Source organism: Bos indicus x Bos taurus, chromosome 2 (genome assembly GCF_003369695.1).
Source record: "Bos indicus x Bos taurus breed Angus x Brahman F1 hybrid chromosome 2, Bos_hybrid_MaternalHap_v2.0, whole genome shotgun sequence".
Taxonomy (NCBI): Eukaryota; Metazoa; Chordata; class Mammalia; order Artiodactyla; family Bovidae; genus Bos; species Bos indicus x Bos taurus.
In genome coordinates this window covers 25,813,285-25,836,657 of record NC_040077.1, presented here as the reverse complement: position 1 = coordinate 25,836,657, position 23,373 = coordinate 25,813,285, and the positions used below count along the sequence as shown (strand labels likewise).

Sequence of the window (23,373 nt, the reverse complement as noted above, 5' to 3'; positions counted from 1 at the left end):
GTTTATTGGTTTGATTGGCAATGACCAAACATGATTCTTGATGTCCTTTTCAGGAGGTGCACTCAGTGTACAGTATATTATCTGGGATTTTGAATATTGGAAACATTGAGTTTGCAGCTATTTCCTCTCAGCATCAAACTGACAAAAGTGAGGTGCCCAATGCAGAAGCCTTGGAAAATGGTAATTATTTGATTCGTGTGCATTGTGTTGCCAAATACTTTTACTTGGGCAGTTTTTCAAGACTCGAAGATATAATGTGCTGGTCCTTAAATGTCTCTGGGTGTTTTCACTAACCAGTATTTCCCAGAGAATATCTTGTAGAACATCAGCGTTCATCTCATAAGTGGCAAGTACGTAGACATTCTTCTGAAAAGTCCATGGCAGGTAACTTTGGGCAGTGATTCTCACCAGTGGCTGCTTTTAAAAATCATCTACAAATTTTTGGAAAAGATATGAGAGGTTGGACCTCACTCTGAATTCACTGAATCATTATCTGGAGGGGATAACACATGCACCTATTTATTTTAAAATTTCCACAAGTAATAATAGTGGCACAAAGAATAAGATTCCTGAGTTAGAAAAAAAATTTATTTAAATAACATCTCTTGTGTTAAACTGTAGCACTTAACTATGCTAATGTGCTTTGTGATTTTCTGAGAGCAGACTATAGTCTTCAACAGTTGCTCCAACTAATTTGGTCAAAGACCATCTCCTTCCACATTTTTTTCATCTAACACATGTAAAGAGCTTTCAAAACTGTTTGGGAGGCACTGCATTAGTCTAGGTTCTTCTTGGGGTTCAGGGCCCCACATGTTTATCCTTGGCTCTGAAGTTCTGCAGATACAGCCTGGCACATGGCTGATGTTGAATGAATGCTGGCTAACTGGCTGGCTGGCTGGCTGGCTGGACAGTGGATGTCTACCTCCTCCAGCATTATCCTCACCCTCTCTTCTAGCTGCCTCGGTTCTCTGCATCAGCCCTGAAGAGCTCCAGGAGGCTCTCACCTCACACTGTGTGGTCACTCGGGGTGAGACCATCATCCGCGCCAACACTGTGGACAGGGCCTCGGACGTCAGAGACGCCATGTCCAAAGGCCTGTACGGGAGGCTTTTCAGCTGGATTGTAAATCGCATCAACACGCTCCTGCAGCCAGACAAAAACATATGGCAAGTTCCCCGACGGGCAGAGACCTTGAGGAGGGCTGTCATTGACCCCAGTGTCTCCTAGAATTTCCAAGAGGAAGCATTTGGTCTTCTCTTGGGTTTTCTTTAATGAAGATCTCAGGCATCTCCTTTAAAAGATGGTGTATTTACACCGGAGAGGCTCATGATTACAGAGCCACTGCATTATGGTGTTTAAAAGAACAAGCTTAGCTGGGAGCTGGGCAAACTGGGTTTGCATCCGGACTCCATAGCTTCATCTGTGCACATCCTAAGTCATAGTTTCCTCATCTGTAAAATGAGAATAATATCCTCCTCCTGCTGCTGTTTTTAGAATCAACTGAGACATTTCATGAGAAGTGTTAAAGCACAGAAATCTCACAGTATTGCTACTTCTATAGCTTTATCTGTGCTAAGCATTAGTGTTTTCTAGATTGTGGAGGAACTGACAGTATCAAATTCTAGAGTCTTCTTCTAACTAAGCCTTGTGGGTGAGAAAGTAGAAGAATAAATGAGCAGCAGTTCCAACCCCTTCAAATAGGGTGGCTCCTCTTTAATCTCTCTATAGATGGAGTTTCTGAGGAAAATTTGAAATTTTGCTGCTTAAAATAAGAGAAGTTGGAGGTACTGTTGAAAGGCTTAGGAAACCAACTGTTTAACACAGAGACTGTTCCTTTCTGAAAGGCGGCAGGATGCCGCTTGCCCTGAGTAGCTACATGTGTAGATAAAAATGTAGTCAGTCTCACTGCCCTGAGACTGCTGTTTCCTTCTCTAAAAGGTTTTATTCTTCTCTCTCATGCAGTACTGCAGACGATGGTATGAATGTGGGGATCTTGGACATTTTTGGATTCGAAAACTTTCAGAGAAATTCATTTGAGCAGCTCTGCATAAACATCGCCAATGAGCAAATTCAGTACTATTTCAATCAGCATGTTTTTGCTCTCGAGCAGGTAACAGTGAACTCTGAAGGCCCTGGACCTGGTGGGGAACGTGACTGCAGGCTGCCCAGAGTTTGAAGCAGAAACCTTGTTAGTGAGGTTAACAGGTCAAAGACTCCAAAGAAAAACCACTGATGAGGCAGTCCTGTCAAAATAACTCGACAATCTAAATGTAGTTTGATAAAAAGAGGTCTTGATTTCTGTGGAAAGGTACATTTCCTCCCTTGAGTGAAGCTGATGACAAGCCAATTATTTAAATGCTGTTTCCAAACTGATTCATATGCATTACCCAAAATGCTGCATTCTCTTCTGCTTTATTTAACTAAAAATATTTGTGATCATGTCCCAAATGATACCGGATGATCTGGAACTCAGGATAAGGTTCTTGGTTTCCAACTCTCTCACTGACCATATGAATCCCCTGTCTCCTGCATATTAGACCCCACCAGAAGTGGATTGGTATCTTCAGCGAGGAGTAAGATACGTTCTTGGTTTTCTCAACATGGAAATCTTCACCCCCCCCCCCCCCCATGAGTCTAATGGCAAATAAAACAGGATGTAAAGCTAGTGGACCCAAGGTCTGGGGCCCTTATCCTCCACCTTGACCTGAACCCAACCCCAAGACTCTCCTGTATGAAGAGAGAGTATATAGTTGTAAAAACTAAACATTCTGACCAAACTCCTTGTTTTAATGCAAGAGCAAGGAACCCATTAAACTGCTAGGTTAGATAAAGACAAAGTCATGGACTAAAAACACCGATATTGGTTTTATCATGGAAACTGGACAAATCCACAATGCACTCCTCCCCCACCCATCTTGTACAAAACAGGCCTTGTTTCAATCCAGTTTACTTCCATTTATTTTCCCAGGAAATCTGGAGTTCTTTTTAGTTTTTTTTTTAGTTCAAGATGATTCCTTTGCAGAAGACAGAAATCTGCTTTCCTCCTGGTTTCAACCAAACTTGTCACCAGAATAAAAAATTTTCAGCTTCCCTTCCTTTCTACATCAGCTTCTCAATTTAAGTTACCAAGTACATGTCTGAGAGACAGAGAGAGACAGAGAGCCAAGGTTCTGTTGCCAACCTTACCACCTGCCATAGGCTCCCTATAGGTCAGTCTTAAATCCTGAGCTTCAACAGTGCTGGATGCAGAAAAGCCTTGTCCTACTCACATAAAACAGACCCTGTTCAGTGTTGCCAGACAGAGAAAGTGCATGCAGCCTGGTGGTACCTAGGCCAGTACTGGGCTGGAGTGATTCACGATCCATTTCCTTCCAGATGGAGTATCAGAACGAGGGCATTGACGCTACCCCCGTGGAGTACGAGGACAATCGCCCCCTCCTGGATATGTTCCTCCAGAAACCCCTGGGACTGCTTGCGCTTCTGGATGAGGAAAGCCGGTTTCCTCAGGCAACGGACCAGACCCTAGTTGGTAGGTACCTTTTAGAAAAGGCATACTTATGTGCAGAAGAGAACTTGGCTATTTGGCTCATATCATCAAATGGTTTATGGAATCCTTCCTGTGTATTTTGGCTACCTGGCGATTGTGAAAATAGAGACTCTGCTTTTAATAAATTGAAATATTCAGAACACATCCTGGTAGGATTTGTGTGTTAAAGCAAACCCATCACCATTTCTCAAACTCTCCTCACTTTCCTGTTCCTGTAAAGCAAATTACCTTTACCCTATGTCAGTATCATTTTTACACCTTCTGTTCCCCTTATTTTCCATGACCAACACTTGATACCCCTCCTTTTTCATGCCCTTCTCTCATATCTCTATCTGGACCTCCAGCCATTTTTAGTACAACCTTGTATAGAAGCCCTGCTGATGTTCTGGCTTCCTGGCTCATATTTTATGCTGGACATCCCACCTAATACAGTTTTTGTAAAGCTACCTTTTCATTAAATTACCACTGTCTGTGGAGTGATGGTAAAACATCTCCTTCTAGCATTTGGAGTCCTCTGTACTTACCCCCATACCTCTCCATCTCCTCCTCCTCATCAGTCTTCAGCGTTGCGTGTGACCCATCTCTCACTCTGTGAGATCCTTGGGCAACAAAGTCCGACCGCTGCATCCCTTTACTGCTTAGCACGGTTCCTCACACAGAGTAGGCCATCCTTGACCACAGCAGCAACATTATCTGGAGAGGGATGGAGAGGAAGTTTCGAGCCTTTTTCCGAGATGGAAAATTGATTTGTGGAAGAGATTTGCTTCTAGGAGTTGAGAGTGCCACCTTTGACTTCCTTTTAGCTATAAAATTGTCACAAGTTGTCAAGAGGAATATAAACCAGGATTATTTGCCTTCCATGGAGTATCTTTATGGTTCTAAAGCTAATTGGTTGGTTTTCTGGTGTCATCAGTGTTTATTCTTGGAGTTCTCAGAGAAGAACATGGTATCATCGAGATCAGCTTGACACAAAAGACAACATGAAACACCTAGATGAGAACTTGAATGTAAATGCCCATCATGTAGGGGGGTGGGGAGGGGACCTTTCTCCATCCCTGAATAAATAAGAATAATTTCAGGCTACTCTGAAGTTCCTTATTCTGAGTCGTCATGATTTCAGGAGCGTATTTTTGTCTAAAGGACCAAAGAGTTCCCATTGTAACTTTTAAACATGAAAATCCACACAGATAAATTTGAAGATAATCTTCGATGCAAATACTTCTGGAGGCCCAAAGGAATGGAGCTGTGCTTTGGCATTCAGCACTATGCTGGAAAGGTGAGTTATTAAATCTGAATTTTGACAAGGAACAAGGGTCCACAGTACTCTGTTTGTGGCATTCATGAAATTGCTTGCAGATTTCTTTCTCCTTTTAATTCTTCTTGAATACCTAATCATAATTCTTAAATCTTCTCAGTGGTATTGCTCATGGAAAGTAGCCCCTGGCAAAAAAGCAATTTCTCACTGGGGTGGCCCACAGAGCTGCCATCTGCTTCTCACCTGAGGTTTGGCCTAGAAGTGACAGCTCTCCAGGGAGAAAACATGATGGCTTTTGCAGCGTTTAGTGGTGAATGCTCACATTCAAAAGTAATTTGGAGATGTGTAGGCAACGAAGGAGGGTTAATATCACAGTGGGGCTCAATTTTTAGCACTTTGTAGCACAAGCATATGTCTACAGGGCACCAAAAGTGTCTAGATAAAAAGGGGGGGAAATTCACTTCATCATCCAGATGTTAAGGTTTTACAACATTAACTGAAATTTTCACTTTTCATCCATTATTCTTCAGTCTCAGTTTCAAGTTCCCGAACGAGGTTAGTGAGTGATTCAGGAAATCCCCTCCTCCTGTAGCCAACAATTCATTGCTCATGTTACTCTCTAAGGAGCCATGTGAATTATGGCTAATTGGTTCCGGCAGGGTCTGCTGAGGCCCTGGGCCCAGAAAATGGGTAGGAGTTCAATAAAAGGCATTCTGGGTTATATTGTTGATTTAAGATTTGTTGAAATTATTTTTCACATTCATATTATGGCATGGAAATTAATTTTGCCTGACTGAATGTTGTTTGAAAGGCAATTTAATGTAAGTGAAGAGATTGTTTTTGTCTTCACATAATACATGACAGCATCTATCTTGGATCTTGGCTAGAAATTGCAATCCAGTTTTCCCTCCTAAAAACTTCATTTACCCTAGTGTTGGAGGCTGACTGCACAAGACATCCACCCTGATCCCCGGTCCCCATTCTTCTCCTCTCTCCTGCCTTCCATTCTCATCCCCTTCTTTGCACCTCTCTTCCCATCTCTGTCCTTTTACACCTATTTTCTAACTACCACTCTTCTTCCCTCTTGTTCTTTCTTAATTTTAAAAGGAAAAAGAAAAGATCTTTTTCCTTCTGGGCTCTGTGTCCTTTCTTGAATTCATTTCTTTGGAGCATCCCTTAAAAAGTCTCTGATCTAAATGTCCTTTGCCCTGAGAACCAAGAATGCTCAGAGCCCCTGAGCCACCACTCAGGTGCCACAAGCACCTTGGAAAGCAGCGAGGGTGAAATGTGTATAGGCATGGAGCCAATCTGCCCGGGCTGGGATGCCTGCCCACCCTGGTGACATGTGTGGCTGTGGCCACATGATTCAGCCTCTCTCTAAGCTTCTGTTTGCCCACAGTGAAATGGAGGCAATAGCAGTGTTAACCTCATCAGATGGATGCTTCTCATATTGTGAGTGGCCAATATAATTATTCTGAAGTGATTTATCTTTGATAGGACTCTCTTCATCAAAGAATAGTTGAACAAGGAGTTAAGATAAACTGGCCTCTCAAAAATTTCAATTGTCCCCCTTATCTGGTGGCCTAGGTTTAAAAGCATGGCTATGTAAAGATGAATTCTATACAGAGATCGATTAATGACTGACCTCAGGCAATGCCAGTGTTGCCTGGCAACACTGTGATGGGGACAGTATTGGCTCACTTGTGATTTGCTCTTTATGTTGCAGGTATTATATGATGCTTCTGGGGTTCTTGAGAAAAACAGAGACACTCTCCCTGCTGATGTGGTGGTCATACTGAGGGCATCAGAAAACCAGCTTCTCCAGCAACTCTTCTCAATCCCTTTGACTAAAACAGGTACTGGAGGGACTTCCCTGGTGGTCCAGTGGTTGGGACACCATGATGCCACTGGTCAGGGAACTAAGATCCTTCATGCAATGTGGCATGACCACAAAGAATAAATTAAAAATTTTAAAAAGACAACAATCAACAACAACAACAAAAAATTGGGTACTTGTAACGTCTCTGACAGCCCTAGGCCTGCCTCATGCTTCTACAAGCCTTGCTGGGGTTTTCTCGTTCATGTCTAAATACCACCAGGGCAGTGCTACTAACATTTTGAAATTTGAGCAGGGGTAAAAGTCTATTCACCTGAGTTCAAGAAAAAGAAAGTGATTATTTCTTTTGCATTTAACTGCACAGCATCAGCCTATATATACATGTGTGTACACACGCACTTTCCATAGCATCAGTTTTTAGACTTCTCATTTTCTCTGCATGATTCCTTTCATTCTTCCATTTATAGAAGTGCATGTTGGGACTTTCCTGGCGGTGCAGTGGTCAGGGCTCCATGCTTCTCCTGCAGTGGGCACGGGTTTGACCCCTGGGTAGGGAACTATAATCCTGCAAGCCACATTGTGTGGCCAATAAAAAAAATTAAAATAAAAACATGTATTATTATGCACTCAGTCACTCAGTCATGTCCAACTCTTTGTGACCCCATGGACCATAGCCCTCTAGGCTCCCTTATCCATGGACTTCTCCAGGCAAGAATACTGGAGTGGGTTGCCATGCCCTCCTCCAAGGGATCTTCCTGACACAGGATTTGAACCTATGTCTCTTATGTCTCCTGCATTGGCAGGCGGATTCTTTACCACTAGCGCCACCAGGGAAGCCCATAGTTTATATTATCATAAGTAAGTGTTAGTCGCTCAGTCATGCCCGACTCTTTGTGACCCCATGGACTGCAGCCCACCAGGCTCCTCTGTCCATGAGATTTTCCAGGCAAGGATATTGGAGTGGGTTGCCATTTACTTCTCCAGGGGATCTTCCCAACCCAGGGATCGAACCCAGGTCTCCTGCACTGCAGGCAGATTCTTAACCGACTGAGCTACAAAGGAAGCCCATGCTGCTGCTAAGTCACTTCAGTCGTGTCCGACTATGTGTGACCCCACAGATGGCAACCCACCAGGCTCCCCTATCCCTGGGATCCTCCAGGCAAGAATACTGGAGTGGGTTGCCATTTCCTTCTCCAATGCATGGAAGTGAAAAGTGAAAGTGAAGTCGTTCAGTCGTATCTGATTCCTAGCAACCCCACGGACTGCAGCCTACCAGGCTCCTCTGTCCATGGGATTTTCCAGGCAAGAGTACTGGAGTGGGGTGCCATTGGTTCATGCTAAATGCTTTAGGATGGTCTTGGTTTACCTAGAATTATTGAGAAGATTATTTCTATTTATGTATGATTTCAAGTAATGGGACTGGGGCCAATCAGAGTCATCCAGTCAGGCAGTCCTGAAAAGTTACCTGGTCCAACTTCCCACTTAGTCATCGACTAAGCCCACCACTGTTTCTAACCAACTTGGAACAGATGTGTCACTGGCCTATATTCACAGCCTTTGTCTCCTTAGAGTCAGCTTCTGTGTAGTTGTTAAGTCGGGCCTCATTCAGGATTAGGAGGCCAAAAGATGGACCATCCTAGTCTTTACTGTTTTACCCAATGGGTTCTAACTGGGTCACGCGCCTTTGATTTATCTGGGATTCTGCTGCTGTTGGCTGGGCAACAGACTTGAGCTTCCCATAGCTCTCCTCTCAAGGGCCTTATGTTTTTGAGGCTATGTCTGGAAAGAGCTACTTTTAAAAAAGGAGGCAGAGAACCTCTTTATCATTGTTCATAATTTCTTTTTCTTTTCGTGTCCCTTGTCTGATCATTGGCATTGTGTCTAGCTCGGAGCCTATGCAAGCTAAAAGAGAGTGGTTGCCAGGTCTGAATTTTAGCAACGTGCACAGGAAAGAAAAGCTTACTTAAGAAAAAAGTCACAGTCTACAACCTTTGCTTCATCTTTACTTTGAAACCAGCTTTTAACTTTTTTTAAACATGCTCCCTTAAGAATAGTAGAGTGCCCCCCCGAAGGCTGCCCTCCAGCTTCTTCTCCAGACCTCCCTTGGAAACAGCCAGGATTTGGTTTTATTATCAACTTCTGGGAGAGTGGGCAGCTGTGGGCTGAGCTGGGGCTCCCTCACCAGAGACTGAGGGGTATGCTCACTAGGTGACTCTGCAGAGTCAAAGAGGCAGCCATTTTTTAATAGGAGACATCCTCTTTGAAATAAAATATATCCAAGTGACTTGTTAGCTAGCATTTATACCCTCCTGTATATAAGAGTAATGACTTGTCAAATCCATTGACAATTTTGGAATTTCAAATTTTTCGATCTTTGGCAAAATAAAAACAAGTTCAAGTCTTGGCCACTGGGTGGCGCTGTGCCAGAAGTCATGCTCTGCAGCAGCCACTGCTGCCCGTGATCGCCTAAAAGCTGGGGAGGAACAAAAACAAACAGATATCCTCTGCTTCTTTTTGCTTTTCTCTGAAACAACTTTCCTCCTGTCTTATAACCTCTGAATCTTGCCTTGAAACTGCACCCTACACCACCTGGAGGAAACAAAAGAGAGAACTGAGACGAGAACAAACATGTTTTCCTGACAAGCTTCCTTGTATTCTTGAGTTGTATATTATGCATAATAATTTCTTTTGAAATCCTTAGCTTTGCTTTTCTCCACATTTTGAGTATAATTATGAAAACTTTAGTAAGCACGATTCTGTTTTCTTTTTCTGAAATTATTCTTGGAAAAAATACCTTCAATCAACAAACATTCATTGAAGAGTTGCTAAAAAACAAGGCACTGTATAGGCAGTAAATTGGAATATAATGTGGCTTTGCCCTAAAAGCAACTGGAACTTTCTTTTACCTTCACTTTCTACCTAGAATTGAGCACTAATTTATCTCATTATGACAATATTTGCCTTCAAATCTCAGTTTTAAAGAGATTGTATATCCTCTGTTGAAAGTCTGAACGTTAATTAAGCTTCTAAAGTTTAAAAGTGTCACATTCTATACTTTTTGGTTTTACTATATTACATCCCTTGAAAGTAGAAAAACCCAACTGGACAGAAAAGGTTGTATTGTGTTTGCTAAAAATACAAACGCTTATTTCCAGCACATACCCTTTAGGAAGGGCAGTGTGGCTGTCCATCTCAGCATTGGGGCTGGAAGTGAGATCCCACACATCCTAGCATTTTGCAAGAGAATATATATGTGTTAGTCGTTCAGTCGTGTCCGACTCTTTGAACCCCATGGACTGTAGCTCACCAGGCTCCTCTATTCATGGAATTTTCCAGGCAAGAATACTAGAGTGGTTTGCTATTCCCTTCTCCAGAGGATCTTCCTGACCCAGGAATCAAACCTGGGTCCCTCACATTGTAGGCAGATTCTTTACTGATGGAGCTACCAGGGAGCTTCCCTTGCAAGAAAATATGCTAGTATTTTCAGTGCGTGAGAAACTATTTTCTTGGTCATTTAAATTTTTATTTATCCTGCTTGAAACACTTAAAGGGGGCATTAGTTCAATGAGCATAGATATTATGGGCAATTACTTTACGAATTTCTTTTAGGGGATGAACTACAGAGAGGAAGGAGAAAGGTCAAAGATTGGAAGCCTTGGAGGCTATTAACCCCAAACTTTAAAAAGAGGTCCAGCGTTTGGCTCCTCAGTTTCAAGAAGAGAGACTGCCAAGGGGAGTTTGGCAATACTCTGGTTCCTGGTCTTGGTGGTGACTACATGGATATTGGCTTTATAATATTCATTATGCTGTACGTTTATATTTTGGATACTTTTTTACACATGCAATCAATTTCATAATAATACTTGTTTCCCCCAAAGGATAGAGAAAGTGAAAGTGAAGTCGCTCAGTCGTGTCCAACTCTTTGGGACCCCGTGGACTATAGCCTACCAGGCTTCTCCGTCCATGGGATTCTCCAGGCAAGAATACTGGAGTGGGTTACCATTTCCTTCTCCAGGGGATCTTCCCGACCCAGAGATCCAACCTGGGTTTCCCGCATTGTAGGCAGATGCTTTAACCTCTGAGCCAAGAGATGGTATCTTAAAATGCCTCCTCTCCCAGGACTGCTGGGCGGGTGACAATCCCTTCATTAGTGTATTTCAAACAGAAGTATCAGCACTTGGTTTAATCTCTTATCAAGGTTAAGAGGATTAACCTCTGGGTGTGTTTGTGTAAAACTATAATATAAAATCAGAGAGAGTACTCCAGTTGGCATTTTCCTTTCTCCTGCACCCACCTTCCTGTTCACTGAAAAGGTTATAAAACATGGAGCATGAGATCATGAGGTTCAGGGTCCTCAGCTTCTCCCAGGTTGCTGCAGTGCCCTTCCCAGCAGCTGTTTCTGTGGGCACCCAGCTGTGCCTGGTGTGGAATCACCTCTGCCTGATGGGTGCCTTCTTGTTCTGAGATGCCCAGTGACCATCAGATAAACAGGCAGCTATAGTCAGTAAAGATCCTCTCTCTTCCCCTCTTTGCTTTTGCAACCACTCTTTGGCCACTTCAGACGTGATAAAATTTTCTTTGTAATCCTTCCTTTTGATAAGAAATTCTCTGAAGACTTTATATGTGAAAATTTGTTGTGGCAGCAACACTGCTTTCCAACCCTTCAGCTGGGACTTTTCAAACTAATGATCCAGGTAGAAAAACATTAAAAGGAAAGATGTTATAACATGGTTTCATGGCCTATTTTCCTGTTTGGGGAATATTCCACTTGCTACAAGTAAACTAGAGAAAAGTTCAAAAGGCTCAGGGGAGGAAAGAGAAGAGGAGGTTTCAAAAAGAACTTGAAAAATCCATTTCTGTCTTTGAATCATGAATTTTGATTTTCAAATGGGAGTTTGGGGTTTTAAAAGAATTAGGAACTTTGGAGAAGCTAGGGGAAAAAAAAAAACAAGAGTAAAACTAGAGAGTTATTCTCTGAGCCTCAGAGTCTGGTTTTGCTTCAAAATCTGGAACTGAGTTTTTTTATACTGTTGCCTTCTCTCTGAGGGTTCTGAGGTTTCCTCTCTTGGAATATGCAAGTAAAAATCAATGGTAAATTCTATCTTGACTTCATTGGCTCCCCTTATAATTTGGAGAGGGGACAAGACGAGCCCCCCCATTGTATCTGCAGAGCTTTGTAATACCCTGCTGAAATCCTTGCTGTGAATTGCCTGATCCTGATTCTGTAACTCCCCAAATTAACAGCATTAAGGTCGTAAGGGGATGCCTTTTTGTAACCATCTCTCAGAGTTCTCATTTTCCACTTCTGGCTCTTTTTCCATTCTGGCAGTTCAGCGTATGAGTCTGGCAAGATGAGCTGACTCTAGGTGACAAAGTTCCAAGTCACAGACGTGGACAGTGCTTGGCCCTTCCTGAAATGGAGGAAGGCCCGAATAAGCCAACCCTGTTCGGGAGCCCTGCTGACTCATTTCCTCCTCGAACAGAGACCTGCCCTTTTCTTCTAATTTGGGAGTGCATCTCAGTCAACCGATAATATATATTTATCATCTTTCTATTAATAGATATGGTGCTATGCCTAGGTGCTTTTTAGAAGGAATAAAAGAAAATCCCAGCCAGAATAGGCTGACAGAGAAAGAGTGCTAAGTCCTAAAATGTATAAAGGATGCACAACATCCTGTGTGCAGCAATATATGGGGGGTGCATATAGGCACTGTATCTATACAGTAAAAATAGAAGGAAAAGTCATGGAAATATCATAAGTCAGAGTAGGGAAAGAGTTCTCTTAACTAAGAAAGGCTTCTTGGAAGAGATTTTTCCCCCCCCAATAGACTAGAGAAAATTGAACAGTCTGGTGTAATGAGGCATTCTGCACCAGGGTGTACAGCCCTGGAAATGAGGGGAGGTGGCGGGGGGTGAATAAGTGAACAGGACAAAGAGGAAAGGACTCGGGGCAGAGAGAAAAGTGAAATGAAGCGAAAGTTGCTCAGTTGTGTCCAGGCCAGAATACCGGAGTGGGTAGCTGTTCCCTTCTCCAGGGGATCTTCCCAACCCTGGGATCGAACCCAGGTCTCCCGCATTGCAGGTGGATTCTTTACCAGCTGAGCCAACAGGGAAGGGGAAGCAAATGGAAGAACAATAGTGGGCTCCTGATGCTGATCCGAAATGCTCAGGGTCGGGGGCAAGGTGGACTTCTGCAGGGACAGCTTTAGGGTGAGAAAGGAAAACTTAAATAGGGTGTTAAAGACTAATTAGAGAGAACCAGGGTGCCCCAAGGAGTCTATGTGGAGCTCTGTGTGAAGAGATGCTCAATAAATACTTTCACATTCTACGTTTAGATCTAGCATGAGTTATTTTTTATATAAGGTGTGAGATAGAGACTTTTTTTTTTTCATAAATATGTCTAGTTATTCCAAAACCATTTATTGAAATGACTGTCTTCTCCACTGATTGCTTTTACATTTGTCGAAAACCAATTGGTTATGTGTGTGGGTCTGTTTCATTGGTATGTGTCTAACTCATGGATGCCACAATGTCTTCACTCATAGCTTTACAGTAAATCTTAGGAGCACATAGTGTGATTGCCTCGGATTTATTCTTCTTTTTCAAAAACTTTTTGGCTATTCCAGTTTGTTTGTCTTTACATGTAAACTTTAAAAACAGCTTATCTATATCTATAGAAAGGCCTACTGGGATTCTGATTGCTGTTGCATGAAATCTATGGGTCAATTCAGGAAGAATTTTTATGTTTACTACAATGAGTCTTTCAGCCTATGAACACACCATGTCTGTTTATTTGGATTCTCTTTGATTTCTTTAATTAGTATTTTGTTTTCACATGCAGATCTTGTACATGTTTTGTTAGATTTATATCTCAGTATTTCAGTTTTGGGAACTAGTATTGTTCTATTTGGAGAAGGCAACGGCACCCCACTCCAGTATTCTTGCCTGGAAAATCCCATGGATGGAGGAGCCTGGTAGGCTGCAGTCCATGGGGTCACTAAGAGTCAGACACGACTGAGAGACTTTACTTTCACTTTTCACTTTCATGCATTGGAGAAGGAAATGGCAACCCACTGCAGTGTTCGTGCCTGGAGAATCCCAGGGACGGGGGAGCCTGGTGGGCTGTCATCTATGGGGTCGCACAGAGTCGGACACGACTGAAGCGACTTAGCAGCAGCAGCAGCAGCATTGTTCTATTCTACCATAGGATTTTGTGGATTGACCTTGTCTTAAAGGACCTTGCTAAACTCACTTGTTAGTTCTAGGAGTTCTGTTTGATTTTGTTTTTGCAGATTTCTTGGGGTTTCTACATAGACAGTCATGTTATCTGTTAATGAGAACCCTTCTTTATTTTTCTTTCCAATCTTACACCATTCATTTCTTTTTCTTGCCTTGTTTGGCTATGACTTTCAGTATATAGCTGGATGGAAGGGGTGAGAGGAAACGTCTTGCTTTGTTCTGGATCTTGGGGTAGAGCATCCACTCTTTCACCGTTAAGTATGGTGCTGGCTGTGGTTATTATGTAGGTGCCCTTTCACTTGCTATCCCCTCTGTGTGGATATTTCCCCCAAGACATACCCATACCCATTGCACTTTCTTCAGGTCTTTTCTCAAAATCTACTTTCCCTGGCTACCTTGGTAAAAAATTTCAACCTACTGAATACTTATAAATCCATTTCCTGTTTTATCTTTTTCCTTAGCACTTATCACGACCTAACTTACTATATATAATTTACTTGTTTATTGTCTGTCTTCCTCCAGTATAAAGTAAGTATCTAGATAGCAGGAATTTTGTCTGGTTTGTCCATTACTGTCTCTTCAAAGTTTTAGCAATACCTAGTATATGGTAGCCACTCTCTATGTATTTGCTGAGTAAATGAATGGATGGTTGAACCAAATCTACCCATCTTCCTGCGTCTGTTCCCATTTTGTTTTCCTGCTAATCTAAATGACTGAACCATCCTTACTGTCATTACAAGCGACTCTCTGTTTGCCTCTTCATTCCCTTCCTCACCTTCACAAGGGCTTTCATCCCGCAATTATTTCTCCTCTCTTCTGCATCAGCTATTTATTCCTCTTAATGTGGTCATCCTCATCAACATAGTATCTTCTGTCTTTTTGACTGCTTGTTATGGGTTGAATTGTGTCTCCCTCCCCAAAAATATGTATGTTGAAATCCAAACTCCTAGTTCATCAGGATGTGACTCTGTTTGGAAATAGGGCCCTTGCAGAAGCAATTGAGGTAAAATGGAGTCACCAAGATGGGCCCTATGCCAGTATGACTGGTGTCCTTATTAAAAAGGAAAATTTGGACAGAGTCACACAGAGAATGTCAGGTGAAGATGAAGTCAGAGAGCAAGGCGGTGCCTCTACAGCCCCTCTCTCCTGCATCTCCTAACCAAACTCTGCTTCTGCTCTCTCCTCACCCAGCCTGACAGCTAAACAGTCGTCTTTCTAGGAATAGAAATGTGATGATGTCACCGCCCTGCTTAAAGCCTCCCATGGCTCCTCATCACACCTAAAATAAAATCCAGACTCCTTTGCTTACCTGAAACTCTTAACGTAAAGTCCCCATCTTCTTGAACTCTTTCCCTCCCTCTCTGCCTTCATTCTGTTCCTCAGACAGTCCAAGCCTTTTCCTGACTCAGCACCCGCTGCTCACTCTGCCTGGGACATTCTTTGCCCAGATCTTTACAGATCTATCCTTGTGATCCAGAATTTAGCTTAAACGTCACTACCAAAGAGAGGCCTCCTCTGTCTACCCAATGGATGAGAGCCCCCTGCTTCCCCACCCACTCTGTCATGACACCCTGTTTAATTGTCTCCATCAGGAGCTGACATAATCTTGTCTGTCTCTCTTCTATGACCTGCCCCCTACCCTCCTTTCCTAATGCATAGTGAGTCCTAGTAAATATTTGTCAAATAACTCACTAACTCCTGCACGGTAGAAAATCTAAAGGTAAAATCCAATTCTTGACTTCTAATCTGTGTTAGTTTCCTAGGGCTGACATAACGGGGCACCACAGACAAAACATAACTTAAAGGTACTGTCTCACAATTATGGAGGGTAGACGTTCACGATCAAGATGTGTGCAGGTTTGGTTTCTTCTGAGACCTCTCTCTTTGGCTTGTAGTTTTCTGCCTTCTCAGGGCTCTCACATGGTCACGCCTTGGTCTGTGTGTACACTGTCTGTGTCCTCTTATAAGGATGCCGGTCATCTTGGATTGAGACCCACCTGTATGACTTCATTTGCCCTGAATCACCTTTTAAAGGTTCTATGTCCAAAGGTGGTCACCTTCCGAGGGACTGAGCGTTAGGACTTGAACATATGAACTCAGTGTGCAGGAGGGGGGCTACAATTTAGCCCATGCCGCTGCTGCTAAGTTGCTTCAGTCGTGTCCGACCCTGTGCGACCCATAGACGGCAGCCCACCAGGCTCCCCCGTCCCTGGGATTCTCCAGGCAAGAACACTGGAGTGGGTTGCCATGTCCTTCTCCAATGCATGAAAGTGAAAAGTGAAAGTGAAGTCACTCAGTGATGTTTTGACTCTTAGCGACACCATGGACTGCAGCCCATCAGGCTCCTCCATCCATGGGGTTTTCCAGGCAAGAGTACTGGAGTGGGGTGCCAGCAATTTAGCCCATAGCAGACCACTAATTGGAGAAGGCAATGGCAACCCACTCCAGTACTCTTGCCTGGAAAATCGCATGGACAGGGGAACCTGGTGGGCTGCCGTCTATGGGGTCGCACAGAGTCAGACACGACTGAAGCGACTTAGCAGCAGCAGCAGCAGTAGAATCACTAATTGTTGCAGGAGCTGTTTCATATTAGCCCCCTTACCAGGGGGCATGTGAGGCCACCACTTTTTCCTACAAAGCCCAGGGACTATTCTGTTTACCCAGAGAGAGTTTACAGCCTCACCCAGTCAAAGAGATCTCTGCCCGCTCTCCTTTCCTTCATCCCTCCTCCCACACCAGAGCAGCCAGTTCAGAGCAGACTTATGGGAGACAGGCCTCCTTCAAGTCCTGGAGGTATCCAGCCTGGAGGGAAAGGGGCAGTGGGAAAAAAAGCTTTGACTTGAGGTGATTTTAAAGGTCAAAAACAAATAAGAAGGAATCTTCAAGTCCAAAAGTAATCTCTAATAACAGAAAATCTGTGACGTGGAGCTAAAATATAGTTAAGGGAGCTGCCATCCTCAAAGAAAGGAGAGGTAACAGCATGGATGGGGACGTAACAGGGAAAAGTGGAGCTGTTTCTTGTTTATCCCCAATACACTGAAATCCCTGGGTGTAAGTTTCATGAGGATAGGATTTTGTCCATTTAGTAGACTCCTCTTTCTAGCTCCTAGAGAGGTGCTGGGCACATGGGAGATGCTCAGGAGAGTCTGTCTGTTCAGGCAGGGAGTGTACTTTGAGAACGGATTTCCCTCATGGTCTTGAGAGCACTTGAAACACATCAGAAATGTGTGTGAGTCGTCCTGATTTATGGTGCTGACAGGGAGCCCACCAACGTGAGAGATTTGTTTTAACAAGTTGTGAAATTCAGAGCTCCATCTAGAGCTCTGGATTTGGAATCTGGAGAGACAAATGTGATGCCCTGTTAGGACTCAGGTTCTAGAGAAGTGCAGATAGACTTGTAGTTACATCCAGCTGAGATTGATTGCCAGCCCCTTTCCTTATGTGGAGTGGGCAGGGTAGGGCTTTCTCAGAAGCAAGCAGCACACTCATGCTTAAAGCACAGAGTGTACTTTGCTGGGAAGCACGAGATCCATGTTTTCTCTTAGAAACCTCGCTGCCCTGGGGACTCTGGGTGCGTGTGAAGTCACACTCCCTTCTATTGCTGCCGCAGCCGGCTGGAGAACAGAAGGCCTCTGCTGTCAGTTTCCATGAGGAACAGTGTCCCCTTCTACCCTTTACAGAGGGTCCTGGCAGCAGCTGAACCATCCCAGGAGAGACCTGACACCTTCCTACGTCTCCCTTTGTTAATGGTTTTCAGCCCTCGTCTAGAAGAATCACTGGTTGTCTTTGTTAGACTTGTTGAGGACAAAATGGGTGTGTGGTATGGTTGTGGGAGGAAGAGAGCATCTCTTGAAATTCTTTTGTTTTCCTTTTCCCTGAATGCCTTCAGGTTTTGAGTTGTATTCTCCAAGTACTGTTTTTCTTTTTGCTTGTTTATTCATTTGTCTCTTTGTTCACATGTAAGCAGCTTAAAATTTTCTTTCCTTTTAAAAAGTCTACCTGCAGTTTGTTCTACCCTATCAGCTGTGTGGAGAAGGCAATGGCACCCCACTCCAGTAATGTTGCCTGGAAAAATCCCATGGATGGAGGAGCCTGGTAGGCTGCAGTCCATGGGTCACGAAGAGTTGGACACGACTGAGCGACTTCACTTTCACTTTTCACTTTCATGCTTTGGAGAAGGAAATGGCAACCCACTCCAGTGTTCTTGCCTGGAGAATCCCAGGGACGGCGGAGCCTGGTGGGGTGCCATCTCTGGGGTCACACAGAGTCAAACACAACTGAAGCGACTTAGCAGCAGCGGCAGCTGTGATGGAGTAACAAGCCATGGATTGTAAGTCAGTAGACAAGCTGAGCTCCACCTGAGTTGGTACTTTGCATCCACTGGGTTTAATTCAGTTCTCTGAACAAGCTTCCCATCTGCAAAGTGAAAGCTTTGCATGAACAAGAACCTCTCTATTAGAAGGAAGCTTAAGATCAAACAGACCAACCTCTAGTGACTCCGTGGCCAGATTTTGTCTGCAGTTACTGTGGTTTGACTTCCCTGGTGGCTCAGGCGGTAAAGAGTCTGCCTACAAGGAGGGAGACCTGGGTTCAGTCCTGGGTCAGGTAGATCTCCTGGAGAAGGAAATGGCAACCCACTCCAGTATTCTTGCCTGGAAAATCCCATGGACGGAGGAGCCTGGTGGGCTATAGTCCATGGGGTTGCAAAGAGTTGGACACGACTGAGCAACTTCCCTTTTTTTCACTGTGGTTTGAAAGCTCTCACTGGGCTCTCTTCTGTTCTTTGGTCTATTGCACCATGCTGTCCAGTGGGAAAGAAAATGTTACAGGAGCCACATTTTAAAAAGTAAAAAGAAACATGCCTTAGTCCATTTGGGCTGCTATAACAAAATATTAGAGACTGGGTGGCTAATAAACAGCAGAAATTTAGTTCTCACAGTTCCAGAGGGTGAAAAGTCTAAGATCAAGCCACCAACAGAGTTTATGATTGACGAGGGACCATGTCCTGGTTCATAGTTGGCTGTCTTCTCACTGTGTCTTCAGATGGCCGAAGAGGTGAAGGAACTCTCTAGGGCCTCTTTTATGAGAAAACAGATCTTATTGATGCGGGCTCTGCTTCTGCGAATCACCTAATTAACTCCCAAAGGCCCTACCGCCAAATATCATCACATTAGAGGCCCGGACTTAGTGTATGAATTTGTGTGTGTAGGGGACGGGGGACACAAACATTTAGTCTACAGCACAGAAAACATTAATTTTACTAATATATCTTTACTCATGATATCAAAATATTATCATTCAACATTGTAATCAATATAAAATTATTGAGATGCCTTACTTTTTCTGTTTTACTAAGTCTTTGAAGTCTGGTGTGTATTTTTTGCTCATGGTGCATCTCATTTCGGACAAGCCACACAGTTCACATGTAGTGCAGCCACTACATTGAATAACATGGCTTCAGAGAGCTGCTGCCCTGGCCACAGATGCGCCTCATTTCTGCCCTCAAAGAGAACTGAAGAAATGCCAAAGAGCCCTTCTTCTTGCTCGTCCTTCCAAAGAAAATAAATACTTCTTTCTTCATAAAGTAATATTTTATTACATTCATACTTCAGCCTATTTCCCAGTGTGTGAGAAAAGTCATTGTTCTGGATTTGCAGAGCTCCAGCACAAGCCTGTTAAAAGTTCCCGTGGCTCTCTTTGCCGAGATAGAAAGGTCCCATATTATCAGCATCAAGAGCGATGTTTTCCAACATGTGTTTCATAAAACTTAGGTTTGTGAGATGTGATGAGGTGTGATGTGAAGAAATTTCCATGGTAGAAAGTGTGGGGAATACTAAGTATGAAATTCCAATAAGTATCTTTATTGCAGAAATACCGAGAGATGGCTCGCATGTATAGATCTTCTGAAACCAGTAAGATGCTTCAAAAAGCATCTTGAGGATCAAGAGTCAAGTGGCACTCAATGAGGCAATGCTGTTCGGAAAATTTTCTCCCTGAGTCTTTCTTTTCCAGGGCAATCTTCCAGTGTGGCTCTTAAATCCATTTCCAAAAGTTTCTCATACTTTCCTAGCTCTAGGGACCCTGTTCCTACTATGTCCTTGAAAAACAAAAACTAAAATAACCTTCTCTGATGAGTTATAATATAATGGCTCTAATATTGGGAAAGTATCTGTTGTGAATCAGATCCACTATCTTTCCTCAGTCTATTTTAATATACTACTTCTCTCATAGCTCTCACTTGTGACAGTGAATGCACATTTTAGTTTTAAGTGGAAGTACAATTTAGGGCCATTTTATTTCTTTAATGATCTTGGGAAGTACAGCAAATATGGCAGCTTTGATTTTTCAAATGGTCAAAAATGCAAGAAAAACAAATTCTGCTTCTCTCACCAGCATTCCTTCTCATTCATAGAGAAGAAATATGTTCCCATTTAAGATGAAAGGTTCTTTGCATTTATTTCATAGCTCATATTGAGGAAAAGTCTCAAGGCCATTTATAGTTTATTAATTCAAAATCTCTTTATAATGGGGCTTTCAGGTCATCTTCCCTCACCCCTCAACTTACTGGAAGATAACTCGAGGCACTCGAAATCAAGTGAGTTAGAAAACAAAGCCATCATAATTATAATCTCCCTGCTTAGAAATGGATCACAACTTAATGCTTTTTTCCCAGGAATTTGGGTCATGTTAATAAAAACTGTATTTTTCTCTTTAGAACACAATACCAGCTTCTAACAGTCTGGTCCATATGTTAGAAGCATATAAAAGTTAATCATTTTGCTCTGGTGCCAGCATGTTGTGTGCGAAGAGAAGCTGTAAACCACAGCTGTGTGGAGAAACAATTGTGAACTTTACTGGCTTGCACATGTGAGATGTCAGTAAACTAAATAAAATGTCACTTAACTTTACTGGAGAGTTGGAAGTGGGGAAGGAGCATTTAGTAGAGTGGTTCCATTCTTTACATTTCATAAGGACAGTTCAAGTTACATAAAACCCAGATCAACTGTTTTCCAGATGATTAGATTTGGCTTGGTCACAAGGATAATGATTGCTGGGTAATCAATGGAAACTGTGTGCAGTTGACCTGGTTTGGTGTGTAAATGACTAAAAAATTCAGACATCATCTAAAATCAATTGGGTTCAATCAGTTTGGCCAGGGAGCAGGCCCCTCAGTTACTCAGTGGTCTTCCTTGAATATGACCAGAAACCCTGAAATAACCACAAAATCTATAATTAGGCCATCCTAGTTGATGGGCTCTCAGCATCACTGCTCCATGCTTTGCACGGTGGGCATCTGACCTTTGGCCATAGGCCTGTATACTCTGCCACCATTTTCTTTCTTAGTGAACTGGGGACATGGCTCACAATGTTGTATTAAATACTTCATTCTACACATTTACCATAGTGCCCACTACATTGTAAGCATTTAATAAATGTTAGTAGTATTTTCCCAGGTGAAGCTTGTAGTATAGAACCCACCTGCCAATACAGGAGATGTAAGAGATGCAGTTTCTATCCCTGGGTTGGAAAGATCCCCTGGAGGAGGGCACAGCAACCCACTCCAGTGTTCTTGCCTGGAGCATCCCAGGAACAGAAGATGTAACCTAGCAGGTTACAGTCTATAGGATCACAAAGAGCTGGACATGACTGAAGCGATTTAGCATGCAATAAATGTTAGTATTTAAATATTATTAACTCTTTTCTGATCCAGAGTAGAGAGGCGAATATAGAGCAAAATAAGTGGATTTCTACATATATTTCCTTATCTCTGATCGGTTTTTTAAAAAGACAGTAAATAAAATTATATAGTACTATGAGTCCTCCTTCCTTCTTTCCTTCCTTTCCTCCTTCCTTCCTTTTTCTCTTTCTTTCTGTTGAGTGTTTGTGATTTCTCTGTTTTGAAAATAGTATCTTAAGAATATAAACAGGAAAGAATAAAATAAACCCTCAAATCTTACATCCTCAGTTTATTTTCTTTTCTAGTCATCCAATCCAACATTTAATAAGGTTCTAGGCAATAGAAAATTGTATAGTCTATAAAACTCTGATTAGCCAAAACCTCTAGTTAATAACATTTTGTAAATCTCAAAATATATGCTGAAGAGATGACCACTGAGTCAAGTGATTTAGCTTAAACTAAAACTCTTGGCCGAGTAGGGCTTCTAGGGGTTCCATGTGGCTCTAATCAAATCCCCTATACCAGCAACATCTGCATCTCCACTCACCACTGAAACTCTATTCACTGTAAATTTAACAGAAACGCTTTATTCCCAAAACTCAATAAATGTTCATCCAGCCTTCTGGATGATGAAATCCAAATATTAAGAAGGTAAGTAACTCATTCAAGCCTTCCTACCAAGTAAGTGACAGAGCTGAGAAAAATCCCAGGTGGTCCGACCCTAGCACTCACGGTCTTAACCACTTCACCTCTGCAATCTGGGGCTCCAATAGCTTGAGCAAAGATTCTGAAATATGAAGGGAGTGTGCCATGGCCAGAGAGCAGCATAAAATTCAGGGTACGTGGAGGGAAGTGAGGTGAGCTGCGGCCTACTCCTAAAAGGGCATTGGATGTCATGTTAAATAAATGTAAGGCCACACATATTCACTCATTCGTTCACATATATTAACTGAGTGTCTACTACATGCTAGGTAAATTGTGCTAAGTACCAGGTCTAGAGTAGTAAATAGAATGGACTTAGTGCCTGCCCTAAGGGAGCTTAGACTCCAGTGAGGAGTCACAGACAGTGTTATAATTAGATTCATGGGTAGCTTTCAGTGTCACATCAAGGAACATTTTTGGCTTTGATGAGACATTTTCTGCTCATCTATGGTGCTCTACTAACTGTGTAAAATGGTTCACAGTCCATTGCTATTTCTTTGGAATAATGAGTGTTTCTTTTTGGATGACTGAAAGAAGAATCTGTGATACTGAAGTTTGCCAAGAGGTAGTAGATATGATCCACCTATAAGGCAAGGGTAGGAATCATTTGAAATGTAGTTCCAGTGAATTATACCATGTTCAATAAACTTTTTTTTTTTTAGCACCTACTATTTGTAGAGTGGGCTTCCCTGGTGGCTCAGACAGTAAAGAATCTGCCCACAATGTGGGAGACCTCAGTTTGATCCCTGGTCGGGAAGCTCCCCTGGAGAAGAGAATGGCAACCCATTCCAGTATTCTTGCCTGGAGAATTCCATGGACAGAGGAACCTGGCAAGCTACAGTCCATAGGGTTGCAGAGGCTACAACTGAGCAACTAACCACACACACACATTTGTAGAGCTCTTCACAAGTCTTGTAGAAGGTGCTGAAGAAATAATTTTTGAATTAATGAATGAGAATAGAAATATTTAGAATAGAAATATTTAGTGCCTGGCTTCAGAGATCTTGTAACTGGTATAAGGAAAAAAGCCATTTCTAAAGACGAATACCAATATAAGGTAAAATATTTGCATTGACTTAAAAGGACTCAGACACATATCCATTGACTACCTGAAG

At 42.7% G+C, this 23,373-nt stretch overlaps 1 protein-coding gene across 1 annotated transcript in view; it reads left to right on the top strand.

The window, feature by feature from the left end:
- The first annotated feature begins 377 nt into the window (after positions 1 to 377).
- Positions 378 to 23,373, top strand: part of LOC113880971 (myosin-IIIb-like) — a 225,596-nt gene continuing 202,600 nt past the window's right edge. Inside the window, exons 1-6 of the mRNA XM_027523683.1 lie at positions 378 to 384; positions 956 to 1,166; positions 1,963 to 2,110; positions 3,376 to 3,529; positions 4,735 to 4,823; positions 6,529 to 6,658. Of these exons, the coding sequence (XP_027379484.1) occupies positions 378 to 384; positions 956 to 1,166; positions 1,963 to 2,110; positions 3,376 to 3,529; positions 4,735 to 4,823; positions 6,529 to 6,658 (739 nt within the window). The remainder of the gene's footprint in view (positions 385 to 955; positions 1,167 to 1,962; positions 2,111 to 3,375; positions 3,530 to 4,734; positions 4,824 to 6,528; positions 6,659 to 23,373) is intronic.